At 32.1% G+C, this 24,123-nt stretch overlaps 2 protein-coding genes across 2 annotated transcripts; both read right to left on the reverse strand.

The window, feature by feature from the left end:
* Positions 1 to 7,768: 7,768 nt before the first annotated feature.
* LOC131622046 (BTB/POZ and TAZ domain-containing protein 1-like) lies at positions 7,769 to 10,231 on the reverse strand. The gene is made up of 5 exons (XM_058893091.1): positions 10,030 to 10,231; positions 9,821 to 9,933; positions 9,432 to 9,735; positions 8,915 to 9,237; positions 7,769 to 8,094 (listed from the first exon to the last, which is right to left on the reverse strand). The coding sequence occupies exons 1-5, from the start codon at positions 10,126 to 10,128 to the stop codon at positions 7,974 to 7,976; spliced, it is 960 nt and encodes a 319-aa protein (XP_058749074.1). The 5' UTR covers positions 10,129 to 10,231; the 3' UTR covers positions 7,769 to 7,973.
* A 9,368-nt stretch (positions 10,232 to 19,599) lies between these two features.
* On the reverse strand, positions 19,600 to 22,117 carry LOC131622047 (BTB/POZ and TAZ domain-containing protein 1-like). The gene is made up of 5 exons (XM_058893092.1): positions 21,932 to 22,117; positions 21,720 to 21,832; positions 21,319 to 21,622; positions 20,816 to 21,138; positions 19,600 to 19,888 (listed from the first exon to the last, which is right to left on the reverse strand). The coding sequence occupies exons 1-5, from the start codon at positions 22,028 to 22,030 to the stop codon at positions 19,768 to 19,770; spliced, it is 960 nt and encodes a 319-aa protein (XP_058749075.1). The 5' UTR covers positions 22,031 to 22,117; the 3' UTR covers positions 19,600 to 19,767.
* Between the last annotated feature and the right edge of the window lie 2,006 nt (positions 22,118 to 24,123).

Consider the following 24,123-nt stretch of genomic DNA (forward strand, 5'->3'; position numbering starts at 1 on the left):
TTAATGTTCCTAAGAATAGAGTTGGGAACAAACATGTTAGGAGTGTTCAAATTTCTCATGTTTGAGAACTTAATTACCACTGTGTCATTATAAAAGTGTTCATTAGATAGAAAGAATCTAAACACCTATTATTTTAAGAATTGAAGCTAGAGTATTGATATGTATCTTTGTGGAAGAGACACGGTTAAATATATATAAATAAAATATGACTATGTTGTGTTTTTCTATATCAATATGTCTCATGCTTTTGTATCCTTTCTACTGATTCATGCAACTCAAGAGAAAGGATGATTAAGTTTGCTCTTTTATTAGGAGAGTTATTGGTGATTTGTGTCGGTCATGGAATTGGTGATTGGTGTCAATGGGAAAAATCAAATTCTGAAACTGTGTTTTATGGAATCTGCACTATTCACCCGTTCTTATTATAATCATACATTGAATTGAATTTCTTGTATAGGTCTGGCTGGATTGATAACTTTGGATCTCTTTGGAGCTCGTATCATTGATTCTGGTACTACATATTTACGAGTATGTACACACTTCAGACTATTGTTGATTTCCTTTGTTCATTTGATTTCCTTCCTTCTTTAAAATACCTAATTATAATTTGTGTCTCTATAATCCGTTATGATATTGTTATAATTATTCAAAGAGAATAAATAAATATACATAAAGTTTACTCTTCTTTTCTTTATACACATTTAAATCTTATTTCCTCTTATTGCATCATGCAGCTTTTAATTATATTTTTATATACTTCTCAAATTCTATTGGCATACATTGTAGCCACAATATAAATGCATTGGAAAATTCTGAAGTGTTTTGAATTTTGTTTAAAATTCTGATTTATATTGTAATTTTGATGTCTCCCATCAAATGTATTTGTTGATTATAATTGTTCTCTCTCGTCAAAGTAATTAGTTGTGCTTTGAATGAACTGCTATGATGGATCAGTTCCACTTTAATTAGTTGCTTAAATCTTTACTTATGAATGATCGGTAATTAGTGGTTGAGTCGGTTTTTATTGTATGAAATTTTTTATAATAGAAGTTTTCTTTCCTTTGAATTAGAAGCGTTTCTCATCCTAGTTCGACGTACAACGCTCATTCTCTACGTTTTTTGAGTTCGGTAAAATTTGAGGTAAATTTCTTTCTCAAATTACTGGTATACTTTGCGTTTTGACAAAAACGTATTATACTGTTTTGCGCCTTAATTAGTTGTTTTTGTTTAGCTTAATTAAGACATGGATAAGACATGGATGCATTCAAATTGATTGTCGAAAGAGTACGAGAAAGGGGTATTGGAATTCGTTAAGTTTGCGGTTGCGCACGCCGAAGACTCGAGTTGAATGACGTGTCCTTGTTTGGGTTGCTGTTATGGGGGTCAGGTTGACGGGGATCAGTTGGCATCGCATTTACTACGGTTTGGAATTGATAGAAGTTATACATGTTGGAATTTGCATGGTGAGAAAAGTAACGGGAATGTTGAATCGAGGTATAATACGACGTATGCTTCAAACGACGATTGCACAGACACATATGATTATGATTGAGTCGAAGAGATTACAGAAGCGCTTGAAGAAGATCTTGAGGATTGTCCCAAAATGTTCGAGAGGTTGGTAAGCGATGCAGAGAAACCGTTGTATGATGGTTGTACAAAATTCACAAGATTGTCTATGGTGTTAAAGTTGTACAACTTAAAGGCGGGCAATGGATGGTCGGATAAAAGTTTCACAGAGTTATTAGCCCTTATGAAAGATATGCTACCAGAGGATAATGTTCTTCCCAATCGAACGTACCAGAGGATAATGCTACCAGAGGACCAGGATCGTCCGCTCGTCGAATTTTGAGAATTTCGGGCTTATATTCTGATTTAGTTATTGTTAGAGATGATTTAGTTATATGTATCTGTTGTAAACAAGTGAATTGAACTATAATGGTGTATATATTTTATTTTGGATTATAATGGTATTATATTGGTATATAACGGTATATAATGTCCTACATACGGGTTTTTGTTGAAATAATGGTATATATAAGGCTTGAATTACATGTTTACTGATTATTTTCAAAAATATTTCAGGTTAAAAATAAATATAAATTATAGGTCGAACTGGGAGCCTTAAATTACAGGTTGCACTTTAAAATACTGCGTTTAGCAACGGAAGCGCTTTCAAAAACGCTCTTAAAAGCCTACCTACGAAAGCGCTTTCTAATTAAAAGCGCTGCCTAAGATAATAAAAAAATCATAAAAGATAAAAAATGCGCTACCTACGAAAGCGCTTTCTGGAAAAAGCGCTGCTATAGGGGATGCTACGAGAGTGCTTTTCTGAAAAAAGCGTTGCTATTGGGGATGCTACGAGAGTGCTTTTCTGGAAAAAATGCTGCTATAAGGGATGCTACGAGAGCGCTTTTCTGAAAAAAGCGCTGCTATAGGGGATATTATGAGAGCGCTTTTCTGGAGAAAGGGCTGCTATAGGGGATGCTACGACAGTGCTTTTATAGAAAAAGCGCTGCTATCGGAGATGCTACGAGAGCGCTTTTGGCGTACCAAAAAGCACTGTCTTTACCTACGGCAGCGCTGGCTATGGCAACGCTTTTAAGCGCTATAAAAGCCCACAAAAAGCACTGTAAAAGCCCTTGTACGGCGTAGTGTAAAGTTAAATAAATCAGCTTATATATGTAAGCTATTTCACATACAAGATTGATAAAATTGATAAGACGAACCGTATTGAAGAGTAATTCAATATTCAGAAGATGACTGATCTTCTGATGGTTACTCAGAAGATAGTATTGACCAGAAGATGCTGTCTGGGTCCCATTAGCTTAGCTGTTTAGTAGTAAGGGTACTTTAGTATTTTGTAGTACTGTTTGTACCTTAGACTTGTTCACTAAGTTTACTGTTTTAGGGCTTATGTGGCAAGATTTTCTTTTCTTATAAATAGCCTTGTAATAGCTATCATTAATAGTAGAATACACATTTATTCTCTCATCTCTTTTGCGCCGTTATTCTATTATTCTCTTTGTCACCATCTTTATTCATTGTGCACCAACAATTGGTATCTAGAGCTCCGGTTCCAAACACAGGGAAACACGAGTGAACGTGAGTTTGTGTGACTGTGTGATTGATTTTGTTTCTGGGAAACAAAGTTGTGTTGAATCACATTTTTCTTGATTGTTTGTGGGTTGGGAAACACTGTGTGAGTGTGAGTGAAATCTGTTTTTGTCTGCACAAGTTTAAAGATGAGTGGAAGCAACTTGAATACCAAACTTCCAGTTCTTGATGGTAAAAACTGGAATAGATGGATGATTCAAATGCGTGTATTATTTGGTGCTCAAGATGTTCTAGATCTTGTCACTGGAGGATATATTCTGGTTGCAGCGGATGCAACGGAAGAACAAAGAGAAGCGCAGAGAGAGACGAAGAAGAGAGACCAAAAGGCGTTGTTCTTCATCCATCAGTGTGTGGATGTGAATATGTTTGAGAAGATTGCTGATTCTATGACGTCAAAGGAGGCGTGGGATATACTGGTCAGGTGTTACGGTGGTGACGTATCAGTGAAGAAGGTGAAGCTTCAATCCCTGAGAAAGCAATATGAGAATCTCAACATGAAGAACAATGAGAAAGTCTCTGAGTATATCTCTAGAGTGATTGTGATCAATAATGAGATGAAGGCTTGTGGAGAAACTCTTTCTGAACAAGTAATCATAGAGAAGATATTGAGGTCACTTACTCCTCAATTTGATTATATTGTTGTATCCATTGAACATTCTAAAGATCTGGAAACCATGAGAATAGAAGAGTTGCAAAGCAGTTTAGAAGCACAAGAGTTGCGTCTGACTGAGAGAACTTCTGAGAGAGAAGTTGAGCAAGCTCTGAAGGCTTCTTTTGTCAAGAAGGACCAGAAGCATAGACGTGGTGATAGATTCCAGAAGGAAGCCTCAACTTCTGATGAGAAGAGATATCAGAAGGGAAAGGATAAGAAGAAAGTTCAATGTTACTGTTGCAAACAGTTTGGCCATTTTGCTAGAGACTGTTTGGCAAACAAAGGAAGGAGATCAGAAGAAGCAAATATAGCCAGAGGAGGATCAGATGATAAACCTGTGCTATTGATGGCTTCAGAGTCGGACAAAAGATGTTCGTCAGAATGGTGGTATATGGACACTGGGTGTTCAAATCACTTGACTGGAAACAAACAATGGCTGATAGACTTTGACTCTGAAAGGAGGACAAAGATCAGATGTGCTGATGATAAGTACCTATATGCAGAAGGTATGGGAAATGTCAAAGTCAAAGTGAAGAATGGAAAGACTGTTCTGATCAAGGATGTTTGGTATGTTCCTGGAATCAGAAGCAATCTGATGAGTGTGGGTCAGCTCATTGAGAAAGGTTTCTCAGTTGTTATGAAGAACAACCTCTTGAAGTTGTATGATTCCAATCAGAAGTTGATTATGCAATCTGAACAGGGAATCAACAGAACATTCAAGGTGAATGTAGAAACAGCTGAAACAGAGTGTCTGAGTGCTGAAGGCTCAGAAGGTGATAGTAAGTTGTGGCACAAGAGGTTGGGGCACTTGAACTATAGAAGTCTGGGGCATCTAAGTTCTAAGAAGCTCGTACGTGGCATTCCAAAGATTGTAAAGCCTGAGAAGTCATGTGAGGTATGCATGAAAGGCAAACAACCCAGATTGCCATTTGTATCAGAAGTTGCTCCAAGAGCAAAGCATGCTCTGGGAGTAGTGCACTCTGATGTGTGTGGACCATTTCCAGAACCTTCACTTGGAGGAAATAGGTATTTTGTGTCTTTTGTGGATGAGTTCACAAGAATGACGTGGGTAACTCTCATTAAGTTTAAGAATGAGGTGTTTACAGAATTCCAGAAGTTCAAGGTGAAGGCTGAGAAGCAGAGTGGTCAGAAGATAAATATTCTCAGAACGGATGGTGGAGGCGAGTATAACTCTACAGAATTCCAGAAGTTCTGTGATGATAATGGAATTGAGCATGAAGTTACTGCTCCCTATACTCCTCAACACAATGGTCTTGCTGAACGTAGAAAACGTACTTTGCTTGATATGACGAGAAGTATGCTTAAAGAGAAGAAGCTTCCTCATAATCTATGGGGAGAAGCTGTTGCTACTGCAACATATGTGCTCAACAGGTGTCCAACGAAGAGGCTGAAGGAAATTGTTCCTTTAGAAAAGTGGACTAAGGAGAAGCAGAGTGTTAGTCATCTGAAGGTTTTTGGTTCTGTGTGTTACAAACACGTTCCAGAAGCTAGAAGGAAGAAGCTGGATGATAGAAGCAAAGTGATGTTATTGGTGGGGTACCACAGTACAGGTGCATACAAGCTCTATTGTCCAGAAACTAACAAAGTTGAAGTCAGCAGAGACGTCATTGTGAAGGAATCAGAAGTTTGGGATTGGAGAAAGTCTCAACCAACTTCTGATGTAGAGATAACTTTTGAAGAAAAGTTAGAGGCAGAAGATGAAGAATCTTCTGAAGACGAGTCAGAAGATGAAGCATCTTCTGAAGATGAGTCAGATGGAGAATCTGATTCTGATCCAGATTCTGATAATGGTCCAGATTCTGGTGGTAGTCATGATTCTGGAAGGGAAAACTCTGAAGACATAGGGTCTGGAGGACAAGCTTCTGGAGATGATCATGGAGGTGGTGACTCAGGAGTAGCTGACTCTGAAGTAGCTCAGCGACCACAAAGAGTCAGAACTATACCAAGAAGGTTTGCAGATTTTGACATGTTGCAAGACACAGAAGTTGACTCAGAAGGAGAGGTCATTCAGTGTGCTATGTTAGTAGATTCTGAACCAGTGAGTATAGAAGAAGCGCTCAAGAAGAAGGTCTGGCTGAATGCCATGAAAGAAGAACTTGAGGCTATAGAAAGAAACAAGACCTGGAAGCTGACAGAACTTCCAAAGAATAAGAAAGCCATCAGCGTCAGATGGGTTTTCAAGGTAAAGCTGAAGCCAGATGGATCAGTTGGTAAACACAAAGCGAGGCTAGTGGCTAGAGGTTTTCTTCAGAAACCTGGACTCGATTACTTTGAGGTGTTTGCTCCTGTAGCTAGACATGAAACAATCAGACTGGTGATTACGTTAGCTGCGAACAGAGGTTGGTCCTTGATGCATCTGGATGTAAAGTCTGCATTTCTGAACGGTCCATTACAAGAGGAGGTATACGTGTCACTACCCCCTGGCTTTGTGAAAAAGAATAAGGAAGGGATGATGTACAAATTACACAAAGCTCTGTATGGATTGAAGCAAGCGCCCAGAGCTTGGAATTTGAAAATTGATTCATTTTTCAAGAAGCAAGGGTTTCAGAAGTGTGAGATGGAATATGGAGTCTATGTGCAACATTCTGGAAGCAATATGATTCTGTTGTGTCTTTATGTTGATGACATATTGCTTACGGGGAGTTGTCCAGAAGATCTGATGAAGTTCAAGAAGGTGCTAATGAATGAGTTTGAGATTACAGACCTTGGGAAAATGTCATATTTTCTAGGGATGGAGATTCTGTACTCAGAAGATGGTATCATTCTGCATCAGTTGAAGTATGAATTAGAACTTCTGAAGAAATTCAAGTTGGAGAATTGCAAAGCTGCTGTTACACCGTCAGAAGTGAATCAGAAGTTGGACTCTGATTCTGAAGGTGAAGATGTTGATGCTACGGTATTCAAACAGCTGGTTGGTTCTCTAAGGTATTTGTGTAATACCAGGCCTGATATATGCTATGCAGTTGGATTGGTTAGTAGGTTCATGAGTAAACCTAAGTGGTCCCATTACCAAGCTGCTGTCAGAATCTTGAGATATGTCAAGGGAACTCTGAAGTTTGGCATATTGTTTCCTTCTGGGAGAAAGGAAGAATCTGAGTTATTGAGTTATTCTGATTCTGATTGGTGTGGAGACAGAGTTGATAGAAGGAGTACTTCTGGATATTTGTTCATGTTTCTAGGAGGCCCTATCTCTTGGAGTCCCAAGAAGCAACCTGTTGTTGCTCTATCAACCTGTGAAGCTGAGTACATCGCAGGCGCTGTAGCTGCATGTCAAGCTGTGTGGCTTCTGAATCTATTAGAAGATCTGAAGATTAGAGTGAAGAAGCCTCTGAAGCTGATGATTGATAACAAGTCTGCAATCAATCTTGCCAAGAATCCGGTGTTACACGGAAGAAGCAAGCATATTGAGACTAAGTATCATTTCTTGAGAAGCCAAGTCCAGAATGGAACATTAGAAGTTGTGCACTGTAGCACTCAGAAGCAGTTGGCAGATGTTCTGACGAAGGCGATCAAGACGGATCAATTTCTGCTCTTGAGGGATGGAATTGGCGTTGTCAGTTTTGATTGAAGAATATGAATTAAGGAATGGTATTGAAGAGTAATTCAATATTCAGAAGATGACTGATCTTCTGATGGTTACTCAGAAGATAGTATTGACCAGAAGATGCTGTCTGGGTCCCATTAGCTTAGCTGTTTAGTAGTAAGGGTACTTTAGTATTTTGTAGTACTGTTTGTACCTTAGACTTGTTCACTAAGTTTACTGTTTTAGGGCTTATGTGGCAAGATTTTCTTTTCTTATAAATAGCCTTGTAATAGCTATCATTAATAGTAGAATACACATTTATTCTCTCATCTCTTTTGCGCCGTTATTCTATTATTCTCTTTGTCACCATCTTTATTCATTGTGCACCAACAAACCGTGGTTAATTGTTTTGAAATTTAACTACTAACTACCTAACACCTCAACTTACCATTTCTAAATTTTTGTTATAGATATAAATCATTTCTTATTATTACCAAAACCTTTCAGCTTGTGCATTAAACATTAACTACACTACATTGTTTTATTCCTATGTAACCAAAACGATAGACATACATCGGCACGCACTGATCAACCATACCAAGAAGAAAATAATTGTTTCATATAATTACAATATATATTCCTCTAGTCTAAATTCGAACTTCCTCATCTCTTTAGTAGCTGCTGTAAGGAAGACATAGCTTTAGCTGAGCCCACTTTCCTGACTAGTAATTTCCAGCTCGCATCATCTTCCTTGTTCTCTTTCTCCATTTTCAATTGAAATTGCCTATCACATTACCGTAAAAACAGATACGTTAACCAAAACCTCTAAATAAATATTAGTAACATAACAAATAAATTAGTCAATTACTGACTCACCTTAAGATTAAAAAAAATTAAGACAGCGACAAGTAAGTTAATTTGGTTCACTAGAAACTTTGGGTTTGGTAAACTAGATGACTTGGACATTCAAATAATTAAACTGAGATAAGCTGGCAATTAGTAAGCCTATTCTTTTTGTTTGTGGATTTGATCAATGGCCAAGTCACTATCACGGAATCTCTGGATATACAAACACGTTTGACATGGCATGGCATGCATGCTCGCCATGTTAAAGAAATGTGGTAAATTATAATAAAGAATGTGGTAAATTATAATTAATTTTTCTAGATTTTATATAAAAGTTAAAAGATATAACTAATGCACTTTATATATTTTAATTTTGGTAAAATATTTTTTATATAATTTATTCTTAATTAGTGTAGTATCAATTCTTTATCTATTGGTTCACTTCAATAGATTAATTTGCATATTCACTCTTAATTTAATGGAAAGTTACACACAATTATTACAAAAATAAAATAAAAGAAAAAGAAAATAATTAGGAGCACACAGTCACATGCAATACCACCTAACCCATTATAGTAAAAATTAATAAAATCATCATGCAGTCAAAATCTAATTAATTTTGGTATTCAAAGCAACTTTAATTATTTACAAGAAAAATTAAAAAATTATTTAAATTAACTTATAAAAAAAATAAAAGTATAAATTCATATCAAACAAATGTTTTTTAAACATAAACTTACAAATATAATTTGACGTACCTGCATAAAGGGACCTTGCATGAATCTTGATGAATGCAAATACATGAATGAAGCCTAAAAAGTTGCCACAATCTCTTACACCTCATACACCCTCCCTTGACCCTCTTCTCACACGTGGCAAAATGTCGAATCAGCCCCTGCAAACCTTGACACGTGGAGAATTTCGAACAAGGCATCCTCTTCCTCTGTTCTTTAACATCCACATCGTACGGTGCCACGCTGGTACAACCTTCCGTACATATATGTTCCAAACATTCCATTGCTTCGCTCAGTTGCATAATCACCTCCTGTTCCTCCCTATGTTTCATCATTCTCTTCTTCTTCTGTTTTTTTTTTTTTTGCACAAGCCAAAAGGAATTTGTTAACAACAATTATCATTATAAGTCTGAAACAAATACAATTAATTAAATTTAAATAAACAACTAATAACAAGAGCACAGTTCAGTTTAGACATCAGTTACAAGAGACTAGCCTGAAAGGCACATCTTAGACAAAAAAAGATCATAGTTATAATTACCGATTTGTCCTCGTTGATGAATTGGACAATGTCCTTTTCGAGACAAGGATCATGAGTGTGCAAGAATTTCCATCCCTCTGTTTTCTTCACTGATCTGAAATTCTTTCTGATTAACATTGCACAGTTGAGGTAAAGATCCGGTGCATCGCAGAGTCTTGCTAGATGCAACACGTCCACCACATTCTCTATAGTCGCTAGTTTAGACAAACTAGTAACGCAACTCTGCTTCAGCTTTGGAACTGAATACGCGTGCGATAATGCAAGAAGGTGTATTCCGTAATTTTTCATATCCTCCTCGATGCTCCTGCACACACACGATTAATACTCAGGGGTCATTACAGTCTTTTTGAAAATAAATAATGAATTTAATAGTTGTTTATTTAACTAACCCGGAGGTGTAGAGGAAACGTATGAAGGCTGTGACGGCGTCGTATGGTACGCCGCGGATTTCGATTATTCTGTTGGATTTTACCATGTTCTCTAGAATTGGGGACGCTGAAGCCTTTTGAGAAAAAAAAAAAGGAAATTAAACTAATTGAGGATAAAGGATATTGATTCTTGATGAGTGAAGAAAAATGGAGTAGGGACTAGTGAGTACCAGAATGGCTGCGCCAGCAGGAATTCGTGTTCCTCTGGGACCGTTGATGTAAAGGTCGGATTTGGTGGAGGTGGTGATGGAAGAAAGCAGAGCATCCATGATGAGTTAAATTAAATTTGTTGAGAAGAGAATTAAGAAAAAGAAAGAATGAAAAAACCACTATATATAAATGGAGGGTGGTGATGATGAAGTGTGGTTCATGGGAATAATGGGAGGTGTATAATCATGGGAATGGAATGTCGGCCTGAAATCTTGACCGTTGATTTAAGTTAATAAGTGATGTGATTAGAGCCGTTGGATCTGAAATAAATGATTGAGACTTATTTGTGAGTGTAACTATGAAATATCTATTGTAGGCAATGGGATCGGTACCTAAAGATATTTGTAAAGTGTGTTTCATATGTTTTTCAATTTAAAATTAATAAAATAATAAATGTATTTTAGAATTCTCATGCCTTTATATAATTTAATTTAGGGTTATTATTATTTTACCGCTGTAATTTTTTTTTTAAAAAACAATCATGCTATTTTAAAATACTAACAATTTAGTCCATAAAGTCAAAATCTGTAAAAAAAATTTCAGCGGATTTTTTTTTCGAATTTTTCTGCGGATTTTGATTTTAAAGGCTAAATCATTAGTATTTTAAAATGACAAGGTTGTTTTTCAATTTTTTTTACAGAAGTAAACCATAAATGACCTATATGGCAAGGGGGTAAAATGGTAATAACCCTTCAATTTATAATTTGTCTCAATAAAAAACAATTTATATGTGCGACACACAATTCATGAACAAATTATTAAACACATTAAATAAAAATACTTATTTTTTAATTAATTACTATGCATTATTAGTGTAAAATATTTTATACGGTCAATTCATCAGTATCATCTGTTTGCATTATTTTATAGATGATTAAAGTAAAAGTCAAATTTTTTTCAACATTCAACATCTATGATTAACTAAATGTGTAAAATTCATTTACACTATCAATGTATTTTAATTTAAAAAAATTTGTCAAAACTTTTTTTAATTTTTTTAAATAAATAAATGTTAATTTTATAGATGATTAAAGTAAAAGTCAAACTTGCTAAAAAAAAAAGTAAAAGTCAAACTTTTTTCAACATTCAACATCTATGATTGACTAAATGTGTAAAATTTATTTACACTATCAATGTATTTTAATTAAAAAAAATTTGTCAAAATTTTTTTTAATTTTTTTAAATAAATAAATTAATATATAAACTAAAATATGTACATATGGGGGACTATTGTTAGAAAAAATTTAAATTTAGAATATTGATTATCATAATTTTTACACTATTTTAGTTTTTATGAAAAACAATGAAAATGTATCCAAATCAATTTGGTGACGATTCTTATACGGTTCTTGATTTCTTGAATGAAATTCTTCTCTCCTCTCTTCTTTCTTTCTTCTTCCTATTTCCTTGTGTGTATCTTTAATGATGAAAAATACTATTTTATTTGGTTTTTGAAGAAACAGAAAGAATGAAAAAAATTGTTATGTTGTTTTTCAAAAGTGTCTATTTTATATGTATTTTATTTCAATAGTCCCAACTCATTTCTAATAGTCATGATGAGAGAAGAGAGATTTAAATTTTATTTTGAATTTCAAAATAAAAACCTCATTAGCTTAATTATCTATCAACCCAAATAATCACCACAATAAAGTATCTTTGATTTAAAGTCAAACTTTTATTTACAAGCGTCATATTTAATGGATTAATAAATTAATCAACAATCCCACAGTTTTCTTATGTGGCAACGTCATACTTCAATCTTATACCATAATTGTGCATCATTAATTGCAAGCACCAAGTCATTATCTTTAATGAACTGAAATGATCGGATCATCGCGGTCACAAATTATATATCAATTTCATTCCTTACATGCATCACGAATCAATCCAATTCAAATAACTTTAAAGGATACAATAATGCATCTCATGTCTCTTCAAAGATACCATTGTCATCATAGATTAATAATAACATAAGCAACATAATATAGAAAACAAAACTCAGCAGAAACTTAATCTTAATTGAATTCACAAGTGTCATATAATATGAACAGTAAATTATACATGTATAAATTCTTATTATATTACAATGTTAACAAGGACCTCTACACAATTCTCATCATTTCTACATGGCGAACAAATATCTTGGACAATAAACCTTTAGTTAACGGATCTGCTATCATTAAATTTATACTAATGTGTTCGAATGAAACATTTCTTCATGCACTTCTTCTTTCACTGATAAGTGTCGCGGTGAAAAATTAGAGACCAAACTATTGATTAACTTCACTCACAAAAACAAGAGTTCACCACCGAACTTTATTATTTCCAAGAAAAGGGAAAGGACCAAAAACCATAAATAAACATGCAATGCAATGAGCAAAAAACTAAAAGCAAAGCACAAAGAAGAGATCAAAGGTACGGGGGTTGGTTATACAAAGGGAATGTATTAGCATCCTATGTATCTATAATACTCTATAGAAATCTCTTATTATATCTGTATTAAAAGCTAAAATGTTTGTTTGCAAAAGATTTATATCTAAAAAATGAAGATGAATCATGTCTAATATTAAGAGAAAAAATTTTTAAAGTGAAAAATAAAGTGGCAAAAATATTTGATTGAGGTTGAACATCTTTTAGTCTTTAGAAAAGAGTCCAATATGCTTAAGTATATTGAAGGATTTATCAAGAAAAATAAACTTTTGAAAATGCAATGACATGAGGTCAATTTTTTTTATGAAAGTGGTGTAAGTTTGAAATTAGGGTTAAAGTTCACAAAGAGGGGATAAAACAAACACTCACAAAGACAAGTACACAAAGATAGACACACATATGACATTCAAGTCAGCATTACAATCTCTTTCCTTGGATTTAAACACAAGCAACAAAGCACAAGGTTTTCAACAATTTAGGACAGACATAAACCATTATGATCATTACGCAAGTATCAAGATTATCAACACAAGAGATTCATGCAACTTTCAAAGACTTATGATAGAGTTTCAATGTTCACTTATTAGGGTTTTTAGAAACAAGATCATCCATGACAAAAAACAAGCTCACCATGCACAATATCAAACAATCATACTCGAAGACTTTTTGCCGATAAACATCATTTAAGGAAATTTCTCAAAATAAAATATCAAGATGTGTCACAAATTTAAATCAAGAAAAATCAAGATCAAGCCACAATCAGACAAGACATGATCAATTTAACATGCTAAGACCAAAACCCTAATGAAGGTCATTTTGCACATAAGTCAAAGATAAGGAATTCAAAACATACACAAGTTCAACATCTAAACCCTAATGGACATGCATCAAATATTTGGTGAAAAGTTTATGAAAGAAAACAACAAATTATGTTCAAGAATCAAGCATTTACAATTCCTAAAGTTACTATGGCATCAAGGTATGACAACAAAGCATTTTTAGAAGTAAATCAATAATTGACATGCTTCATTCACACACTTCAAATTTGAAACCCTAATCATGCATAAAGACTACAGTGACATTCAATATGGCAAAGTATCAAGATTGAAATCAAACTCATGGTATTTTAAAAAGAAACATCATTTAAATATGGTATAAAAACATGGACACTTAAAGTAATGACCAATTAAATTCAAAAGCATCATGGTATATGGGTAAACATCAAGAAGTTAGGTCAACAAAGTTTCAACATGACTTAATTCAAATAAACAAAAGAACTATTTTTAAGTTTTTTATTTAATACACTAAGTAAAATAAAAATTAAATCAATGCTTGATTTCAATAAATAAAAGATTTTTTTGGATTTTTCAATATGTGAAATATTAAATAAATAAAGTTAGAAATAATAATAATAAAACAAAAAGAATAGAAAAAGAAATCAAAGAAACAAATAATTAAAAAAAGGGTGTTGGTCAAGGGGTGTTGTGTAAATCACGTTTTTAGTAATTAATCTATTGTTAACCCATATTTTGTGAGTTAATACATGCCTTTTTAGTTGTTAGTTTAGTTTTATATTCTGTTTATTTGCTAAAATTTCCTGTATTTTTATTATCTTAGTCAAAATAATGTAGAGCACAATCGATGTTCCCATTTATTAGTTTAATTGGTGATTTGTGTCTACAGAGGTTAGCAGAGTCAAGCCGAGGCAAGACTGAAGTAATATGCTGATGGACTACGAGTTAAAGGAACTTGGATCATGGAGAATTAATATTTGAAACTGCTAGCTAACGAGGATAGCATGGAAGGAAGTCCTAAATGGAGGGAAAAAGGCTCGGTGGTGCTGAAAATAAGAAAGAAAATATTCAAATTCAAAGATAAGAACGACGCGCTAGAAGACAAAAGTTGGTACGATAGTACACTATTGCGCTTCCTGCACCTGCTGGCAGTTTGCCATATAACACTTTGTCTCCCACTGTTGTCTGCTTGGTACGAAGATTCCTTGAATTATGCCGAAGAATTGGTTGATGCATGGGCTTGATGTAATTTCATGAATAAAGGCTCATGATCCAATGCAACAGAAAAAACCCTAATCCCCAGTCTATAAATAGAGTTGTAGAAAAAATTAAAGGGGGTTCAATAATTCCAAGTTACCATTGTACAGTCTCAGAGCGTGAATAGGAGAAGTGTGAAAGAGTTTTCTCCTTGTAACCAAGTTTGTGCTAGTTGATGACCATTGGCGCAACTGGAGTTATCTCTTGAAAATTAACTATTGTTGCACCCCAAAATTTACCGTCCTAATTTTACTTTTCCCTGGCTTATGGTTTCTCATTCATTTGCATTTGCATTAAGTCATCTAACACATCATGCATCGTTAATCAATAAAACTTTGCGTTGGATCAATGATCATGGAAAGAGCTAGGGTTTTATCAGATTAGGGGTTCCCTGCATTAAAGGGTATGTGTTCATCTGAAATTATCATTAACCATAAATTGAGATGTATTTCATGGCGCTTACAATTATCAAAGTGGTTTAAGGGTCTTTTATGATCATCATGAGGTTGATTTTAGTACAATCAGGGTTTTAGTGTGGTTTATCAATTCAAGGCTTGTTTCATCTAGTTACATGGGGTTATAAGAAATTCACTTTGGGTTTTGTGCAAGACTTTGGTGAAACATGGTGGACTTTGTACATCTTTATAAGTTTGAAAAGCATTTGTTGAAGCTTTGACTTTTGGAAGGTGGAATTTTGATCAAAAGTCCACATTGAGCTCTTTGGTGGCTTCTTCCATCCTATGCTATGACTCATTCAAGATCACAAGTTGAGGTGAGAAAGACTTGAATTTAAAGTGAAGAGTTGGAGGGAAAAGATGAGTTCAAATTTCATTTCAAAGAATAGGATCACTACATGGTTCAAGTTCAATTCTCACTACATGTTTCAAATCCAATAATTCTCAAGTAAAATTACGTTCACGATCCATTCAAGTACTTTGCAAAAGAAAGAGAAATCAAAATTACATTGAAAAAAAATGTTGACCTTTTACCATAATTTTCACTCTTGACTCAAAACCCCCTAAAGACTAGCTTTTATAAATCAGATTCATCCCTCATTTTCCTTTTGGTCTTCAAGTTTCCTTCATCATATTCAACACTAGAGACCTTAATTTGCACCATGCTTTGGAATCCACATCAACACCTTAACATTATCATCATATATAAAAGGTACCTGCATCAAAATAGAAAAAAAATCAGAGACAAGAATGTATCAATACCAGTTCAAAATTCATTCAACAATATCAGCCAGCATATAGTCCATAACAGGTTCAAGTTTAAGCCAATCCTCAACAAATCAAAGCAGAGGTGACCAAAAAATGCTTGACCAAAATAATGTATTAATACCAATTTAAAAGTTTTTATTTTCTTCTAATAGATTTTATTTGAATCCGGAAGTGTGCTTGATATGCTTGATTCAAATCTAACACATAAAATTTCTTTTTTTTTCATAGTTTTCAAAATATTTGAGATTTTTCTTTGCACCTAACTTGAATAAAAAACAATATAATTTTTATTCCACTGACTCATGCAATTGAATATCATGATTAAGCTAGAATATAACTATTCATTTATGCATGCAAAAATGAATAACAAATCAATTCAAACTTTATTCAGAGATGTGCAGTCATGAGGGAGACTTAATAAAACGATAATAAACGAAAGTGATAAGACAAGCAACAAACAAACTGTACTTAGGGGGTACTCCCCTTGAATGTGTTAAGGACATACAACATTATCTTCCTAGGGATATGCATCTTTATTCTCCTCCTTTTTATGCTTGACAAGCTTTCACTTGGATTTGAGCCACTTTGAGTTAAAAGCAAAAACGCTTGTGCCCCATTTATCATTACACTCAAACAACACATCATAAAACAGACGTTGATTATGGTGGGGGGACCAACACTTCTGGTAATGTCGTCAAAACTAACATTTGACTTATAACAAGAGCGGTTACTCCAACGGACATTGAAGTACCTACACCACCAACTGTCACTTTGATGGGTTGATCTTTTATAATTGGAGCATCATTCTGGGGAACGGAATAATCTCTTGGACGTGCCATTTTAATAATTTTACCACTCCTCAAATGCAGAAACACTCAAACATTGAAGACATTTCATGTATGAAAAACAAAACAAACAATAAAAGCACAAACACTTTTCTGCAAAAGTTTAAATTTCTTGCACAAAAGGGGTCCCAATGGGCGTGCCAATTCGTTTACTTGTGTTTTTAGTAAATCAAATCACAATTTTTTGTTCACTTAAACGATTAAACTCGAAAAAATAAAGGATATTTTGTGCAACAAGTTTGAGAAAATGTGTTCAGGCTTGATAACTTAGCGTTTGAATGTATAACAAGTGTGTAAGAAATTCAAGAACTAGAATGTAGAGTTGCTTGAAAGATAAAGTAAATGAATAAAAATGATCAAAACAATCAAATGACATGCTAAAGTTAAAAGTGAGACACAAACTCATATATTTCTCACAAATTCAGTATCTATGTAACTTGGATGTTTGAATACTATTGAGAACAACAATGAAAAATATGAATCGTCGTCTCGTAGACGAGGTATGTTTATATACTATGTATATCTATAACCATCGACAATGGTCAACTCTCTAACGTTCGAAATGTACACCATTACATGATTTTTTTATCCTCTACTCTGCTTCCACGTGTCTTTAGTTCATGAACTGCTGCAAACTGCAATCAATGTCAACAACTGTCCTTAAATATCTTGACTCCTTGTATTGAACAAACTTGTCCAAGTCTTCCAACCGCCCCTCTCGATAATCAATTTGTTTCCTATCGACTACTTGTAATCTTTGTGTTGAAAACATGTTTTAGCTACTTGTGTTTAGCCTGTGTTTTTATTTCACATTTCCACTCCTGTCGAATCTGCTTGAATAAAAAATGACAGGCTAACAACATACCATATGGATATTCCATACTACTAGGAGGTAGCGTAAAGCTTAGAAGGAAAGGAGGCATTGGGTCTCCTATAGTGGTTTGTGTAACTCTGGGAGTAGTTGAGAAACTTATTTATTATGATGGGAGAACAACAATAAAAAATGTTAAGCCCTGTCACATAAACTAAATTTGTTTATATACTATGTACATCGATAAGTGTCGACAACAGTCAACTCTCTAGCATTCGACACATACACTATTATGTGACCTTTTATCTTATGCTTTGCTTCGACGTAGCTTCAGTTCTTGAACTGCTGCAAAACCATTACCTCAATCGAAAAACATCATCACGTCCTCCATTTGTCTCTATCGGGATTCAATTTGCTTACTGTCGAATCCCTGCGATTTAGGCATCGAAAACATGAATTAGCTACTTGCGCTTAATCTATATATTTATCTCACATCTCTGCTTCCGTCGAATATGCTGAAATCAAAATTCTACGACTAATCAGATTAGTTGAAAATCTCAAACTAACAACGATTATATCTTAAGACAATGGCCTAACCATAAATTTTTGTCTAAAAAAAACCTTATCTTTCTTTATATATATATATATATATATATATATATATATATATATATATATATATATATATATATATATATATATATATATATGAAAAAGATCAATTGATACCGAGGTGTCATGACACTAAATCCTACATCTTTACTATTATTAATCTAAAGGCTAAGATAAAATCCCTTAAAAAATTTATATATTAGTTTTTAAGTAAACATATCTTAATCTTTAGATTAAGAATAATAAACAGATAGAATTTGATGTCATGACACTTGGTGTCATTTGATTCTGTCTCATATAGTGTACTGTATTTAATACATATTACAGCTTAAAATATATGCAAAAATAATCTATTAAATAATAAAATGATGTTATTAAGCCGTATGTTTTTTTTCTATATTTTTATAATTAAAGAAAAAAAAAACTATGAACTATCAATTGATTTGTGAAGATAAAGTATGTTGCATATTATAAATAAAAAATAAGAAAACTCTCAATATTTTTAAAATATTAAAAGTTATATAGCATAACAAATTTATAAATTTCGTCCACACCATTTAAAACTTTTGTCTCATATTGATGACATCTAGTGACATGATCATCTTAATATTTGAATGTACGTCATGTTTTTGAGAGTGAATAGTTTAAAATTTTTATTTCATATTGACGACATCTAGTCATCTTATTGTTTGAAGGTACGTACGTCATTTCTTTGGGAGAAATGAAAGTGAATAGTTTAAAATTTTTATTTCATATTGACGACATCTAGTCATCTTATTGTTTGAAGGTACGTACGTCATTTCTTTGGGAGAAATGAAAGTGAATAGTTTAAAATTTTTATTTCATATTGACGACATCTAGTCATCTTATTGTTTGAAGGTACGTATGTCATTTCTTTGGGAGAGAACCGTTATTGTCCCAGCCACGCAAGTATCTCTGATTGCTGCTAATCGGATAAAAAAGTTAGATTATCTGATAATGTAAAACCTAGATCAGCCTTCAAAAGATTTTGTGTCGACAACAAGTCAGATTGTTTATTCACATTAAATCTCATAAACTTAAATTCTTTAGGAATATGCTTATCTTGCCTTGCTCTAGATTTATTTGATCTATTTTGGGGTTCGGCTATATCTCCTATGGCGTTTATTTTGGTTTTTTTTAAAAATGATTTTTATAGTGTTACCAAATTTTGCGAAATTTTTTTTTACAAAGAAATTTTTTATAAAAGCTTCAAATGAAAAATCTGTTTGAATAGTTATTCTTAAAATGTGATTTTAGGTATTTCATCTATTTATGGGGAAAAAATTTGGATATCAAAATTTCAAAAAATCACTTAATTTTGAAGCTATTTCAAATAGATTTTCATAAAAATCATTTTTGAAATACAACTTTTTGAAAAAATTATGATTTTGAGTAAGTTTTGGTCTTCAATTATGTATGTTTATGTTATAGGATGTCAAATTAAGTGTTTCATTTTAGAAAAAACAAATATAAAAAAATTTGTAATATTTTGAAAAATGGTTTTAGAAAATCTATTTTCAAAAATACAAAAAATCCATTTTTTTAAAGCTGAAACAAACTGGCTCTACGTAACACCTCACCTTGCTATTTCTAAATTTTTGTTATCAACAGAAATCATTTCTCAACCATACCATTGATACCAAGAAGAAAATAATTGTTCCATATAATTACAATATATATTCCTCTAGTCTAAATTCGAACTTCCTCATCTCTTTGGTAGCTGCTGTAAGGAAGACATAGCTTTAGCTGAGCCCACTTTCCTCACTAGTAATTTCCAGCTCGCATCATCTTCCTTGTTCTCTTTCTCCATTTTCAATTGAAATTGCCTATCATATTACCGTAAAAACAGACACGTTAACCAAAACCTATAAATAAATATTAGTAACAAGACAAATTAATTAGTCAAGTACTGACTCACCTTAAGATCAAAAGAAATTAAGACAACGACAACTAAGTTAATTTGGTTCACTAGAAATTTTGGGTGTTAACCTTGATGACTTGGACATTAAATAATTAATCTGAGATAAGCTGTCAATTATTAAGCTTATTCTTTTTGTGTGTGGATTTGGTTACTGGCCAAGTCACTATCACTAGCATGCATGGTCACCATGTTGAAGACGTGAAGGTAGATAACATTAACAATTGCCAAAGCATATATTTACCATAATTCTATATGTCTTTAGTTACTATAATAATAAAAATAATATATTTACCATAATTCTATATGTCTTTAGTTACTATAATAATAAAAATAATTATTGTTAATGTAATTAAGAAATGTAGTAAATTATAGTTAGTTTTTCTAGATTTTATATAAAAGTTAAAAGATATAACAAATTTATGATAATGCACTTTACATATTTTATTTTTGGTAAAATATTTTTTATATATTTGATTCTTAATTAGAGTAGAATCAATTCTTTATCTATTGGTTCACTTCAAAAGATTAATTTGAATATTCACTCTTAATTTAATGGAAACTTACACAATTATTACAAAAATAAAATAAAATAAAAAAGAAAATTAGGCGCACACAGTCACATGCAATACCACCTAACACATATAGTATGAATTAATAAAATCATCATGCAGTCAAAATCTAATTAATTTTAGTATTTAGAGCAATTTTAATTATTTATAAAAAAAATTAAAAAATTATTTGAATTAACTTATAAAAAAAATAAAAATAAAGTATAAACTCATATCAAACAAATGTTTTTTAAGCATAAACTTACAAATATAACTTGACGTACCTGCATAAAGGGACCTTGCATGAATCTTGATGAATGCAAATACAGGAATGAAGCCTAAAAAGTTGCCACAATCGCTTACACCTCATACACCCTCCCTTGACCCTTTTCTCACACGTGGCAAAATGTCGAATCAGCACCTGCAATCCTTGACACGTGGAGAATTTCGAACAAGGCATCCTCTTTCTCTGTTCTTTAACATCCACATCGTACGGCGCCACGCTGGTACATCCTTCCGTACATATATGTTCCAAACATTCCATTGCTTCACTCAGTTGCATAATCACCTCCTGTTCCTCCCTCTGTCTCTTCATTCTCGACTTCCTCTGTTAAAAAAAATAACAATTATCATAATAAATATGAAACAATTTAAATAAATTATTACTAACAAAAGCATAGTTCTAGTTCAGTAGCATATCAGATACAATAAGACATCATACAAGGAAGGCATATCTCATTTATCAACAACTACTAGGCTACTACAAAAAAATTATAGTTATAATTACCGATTTGTCCTCGTTGATGAATTGGACAATGTCCTTTTCGAGCCGAGGATCATTTGTGTGCAAGAATTTCCATCCCTCTGTTTTCTTCACTGATCTGAATTTTTTTCTAATTAACATCGCACAGTTGAGGTAAAGATCCGGTGCATCGCAGAGCCTTGCTAAATGCAACACGTCCACTACATTTTCTATAGTCGCAAGTTTGGACAAACCAGTAACGCAACTCTGCTTCAGCTTTGGCACTGAATACGCGTGCGATAATGAAAGAAGGTGTATTCCGTAATTTTCCATATCCTCCTCGCTGCACCTGCACATGCATACACCCGATTAATACTGATCAGGGGTCAGTATAGTCTTTTCGGAAATAAATATTGAATTTAGTAGTTGTTTTGTATCTAACTGACCTGGAGGTGTAGAGGAAACGTACAAAGGCTGTGACGGCGTCGTATGGTACGCCGCGGATTTCGACGATTCTGTTGGATTTTATCATGTTATCTAGAACTGGGGACGCTGAAGCCTTTTGAGAAAGAGAAAAAAAAAGGAAATTAAGTTAATTGAGAATAAAATATATTGATTCTTGATGAGTGAAGAAAAATGGAGTAGTACTAGTAAGTACCAAAATGGCTGCATCAGCTGGAATTCGGGTTCCTCTGGGACCGTTGATGTAAAGATCGGGTTTGGTGGTGGAGGTGATGGTAGAAAGCAGAGCATCCATGATGAGTTAGATTAAATTGGTTGAGATGAAAATTAAGGAAAAAGAAAAAATGAAAACCACTATATATAAATGGATGGTGGTGGGGATGAAGTGTGGATCATGTGGAAAGCACACTGAAATGATGGGTATATAATCCATGGGAATGGAATGTCGGCTTGAATTATTGACCGTTTGATCTAAGTTAAAAGAGATATGATTGGAGCCGTTAGATCTGAAATTTCTATTTTAGACACAATTGGGTGGAAAATACTTACATGGACACAACCATAACACCTGTACTTACACACAACCAATCACATTTTTTTTATTAATTAAAAATTAAAATTGTCTCTCTCCTCTTTTATCTCAACCACCCCCATGATGCCAATTAAAAACGAAATTAAAATTTAAAAAAAATTATATTCTCTCTCTTTTCATTGGTTGTGCCTAAAAATATGAATTTAGGTGCGTATCCATGTAAGTATTTCTCCAATTGAGTCGGTACCTAACATATTTGTTAAGTGTGTCTAGAATATTATTCTATTTGTTCTAAATAACTTTTGCCATATGTTTTCAATTTATAATTTTACTTTATGTTTTATTTATAATAACAATTTATTATAAAGCTCTATGTCTTTTATTTTTATAAATATTTTTAATTTTAATTTTATATATATTCTAGTTCTTATAAAAAATTTATTATAAAGCTCTATGTCTTTTATTTTTATAAATATTTTAATTTTATATATATTCTAGTTCTTATAAAAAATTTAATGTATATAATTTTAGTCTCTATTATTTTTTATAATTGTTTAATTATCTTTTAAATTTTAAATTTTTTTATCATTTTTTTAGAATATTGTAAAATATTTATTTATTGAATTTATAATAAAATATAAATTATTTAAATTTTTAAAAATAATGATAAAAGTAATAAAAATTTTGACTAATACATTAAGTTTTAAAATTTTTTTAAAGAATTTTTTATAACCTTCTAAATATGTATGTAAAATAATTATTAAAAAATACACATTCTTAGTAGAGAGTAAAATTACATACATAAAAATTTTTTGTAGGTTATATATAAATCATATCATTTATTTTATAATGATTAAAAATAAAATTTTATAATTTTATAAGAATAAAAAATATTTAATTCTATATATAATTAGACTCCAGAATAAAAATTATTAAAATTATAATTAGACTACAATGTAAAAAATATGACATATATATGTCACTAAATGTATTTTAGAATTCTCGTGCTTTTATATAATTCAATTTATAATTTGCCTTCATAAAAAACGATTTATATGTGCAACACACACAATTCATGAATAAACTATCACACATATTTAACAAAAATACTTATATTTTTAGATTACTTGTTATGCACATTTTACAATATCCACTCATTATCCATTTGTATTATTTATAGACGGTTAAAATAAAATTTAGATTTTTCCAAAAATTCACCGCCTATAATTCACTGTATTTCTGTTTTTTTAAAATAACTTAATGTTAATATACAAACTTTTATATATATATATATATATATATATATATATATATATATATATATATATATATATATATATATATATATATATATATATATATATGAGGAGGGTTATATTTACTCCAAGAGTAAGTTATCAACACTTACTCCCCATCTTGACCATTAATGTTTCTCAATCTAATGGTTAAAATTAATGAGTATTGATTTTCTCTCTCAATATTTAATTACTCATTAATTTTAACCATTAGATTAAAAAAAATTAATGGTTAAGATGTGGAGTAAGTGTTGATGACTTACTCTTGGAGTAAATATAACTCTCCTATATATATATATATATATATATATATATATATATATATATATATATATATATATATATATATATATATATATATATATATATATATATATATATATATATATATATATATATATATATATATATATATATATATATATATATATATATATTTGAGAGACTATTGTTAAAAAAAATTCAAATTTGAGATCTTGATATCATGATTTTAACACTATTCTAATTTTTATGAAAACGTACATGAATTCATTTGGTGACAATTGTTATTCGGTTTTTAAT

This window comes from Vicia villosa, unplaced genomic scaffold (genome assembly GCF_029867415.1).
Source record: "Vicia villosa cultivar HV-30 ecotype Madison, WI unplaced genomic scaffold, Vvil1.0 ctg.000024F_1_1, whole genome shotgun sequence".
In the NCBI taxonomy this organism is placed as follows: domain Eukaryota; kingdom Viridiplantae; phylum Streptophyta; class Magnoliopsida; order Fabales; family Fabaceae; genus Vicia; species Vicia villosa.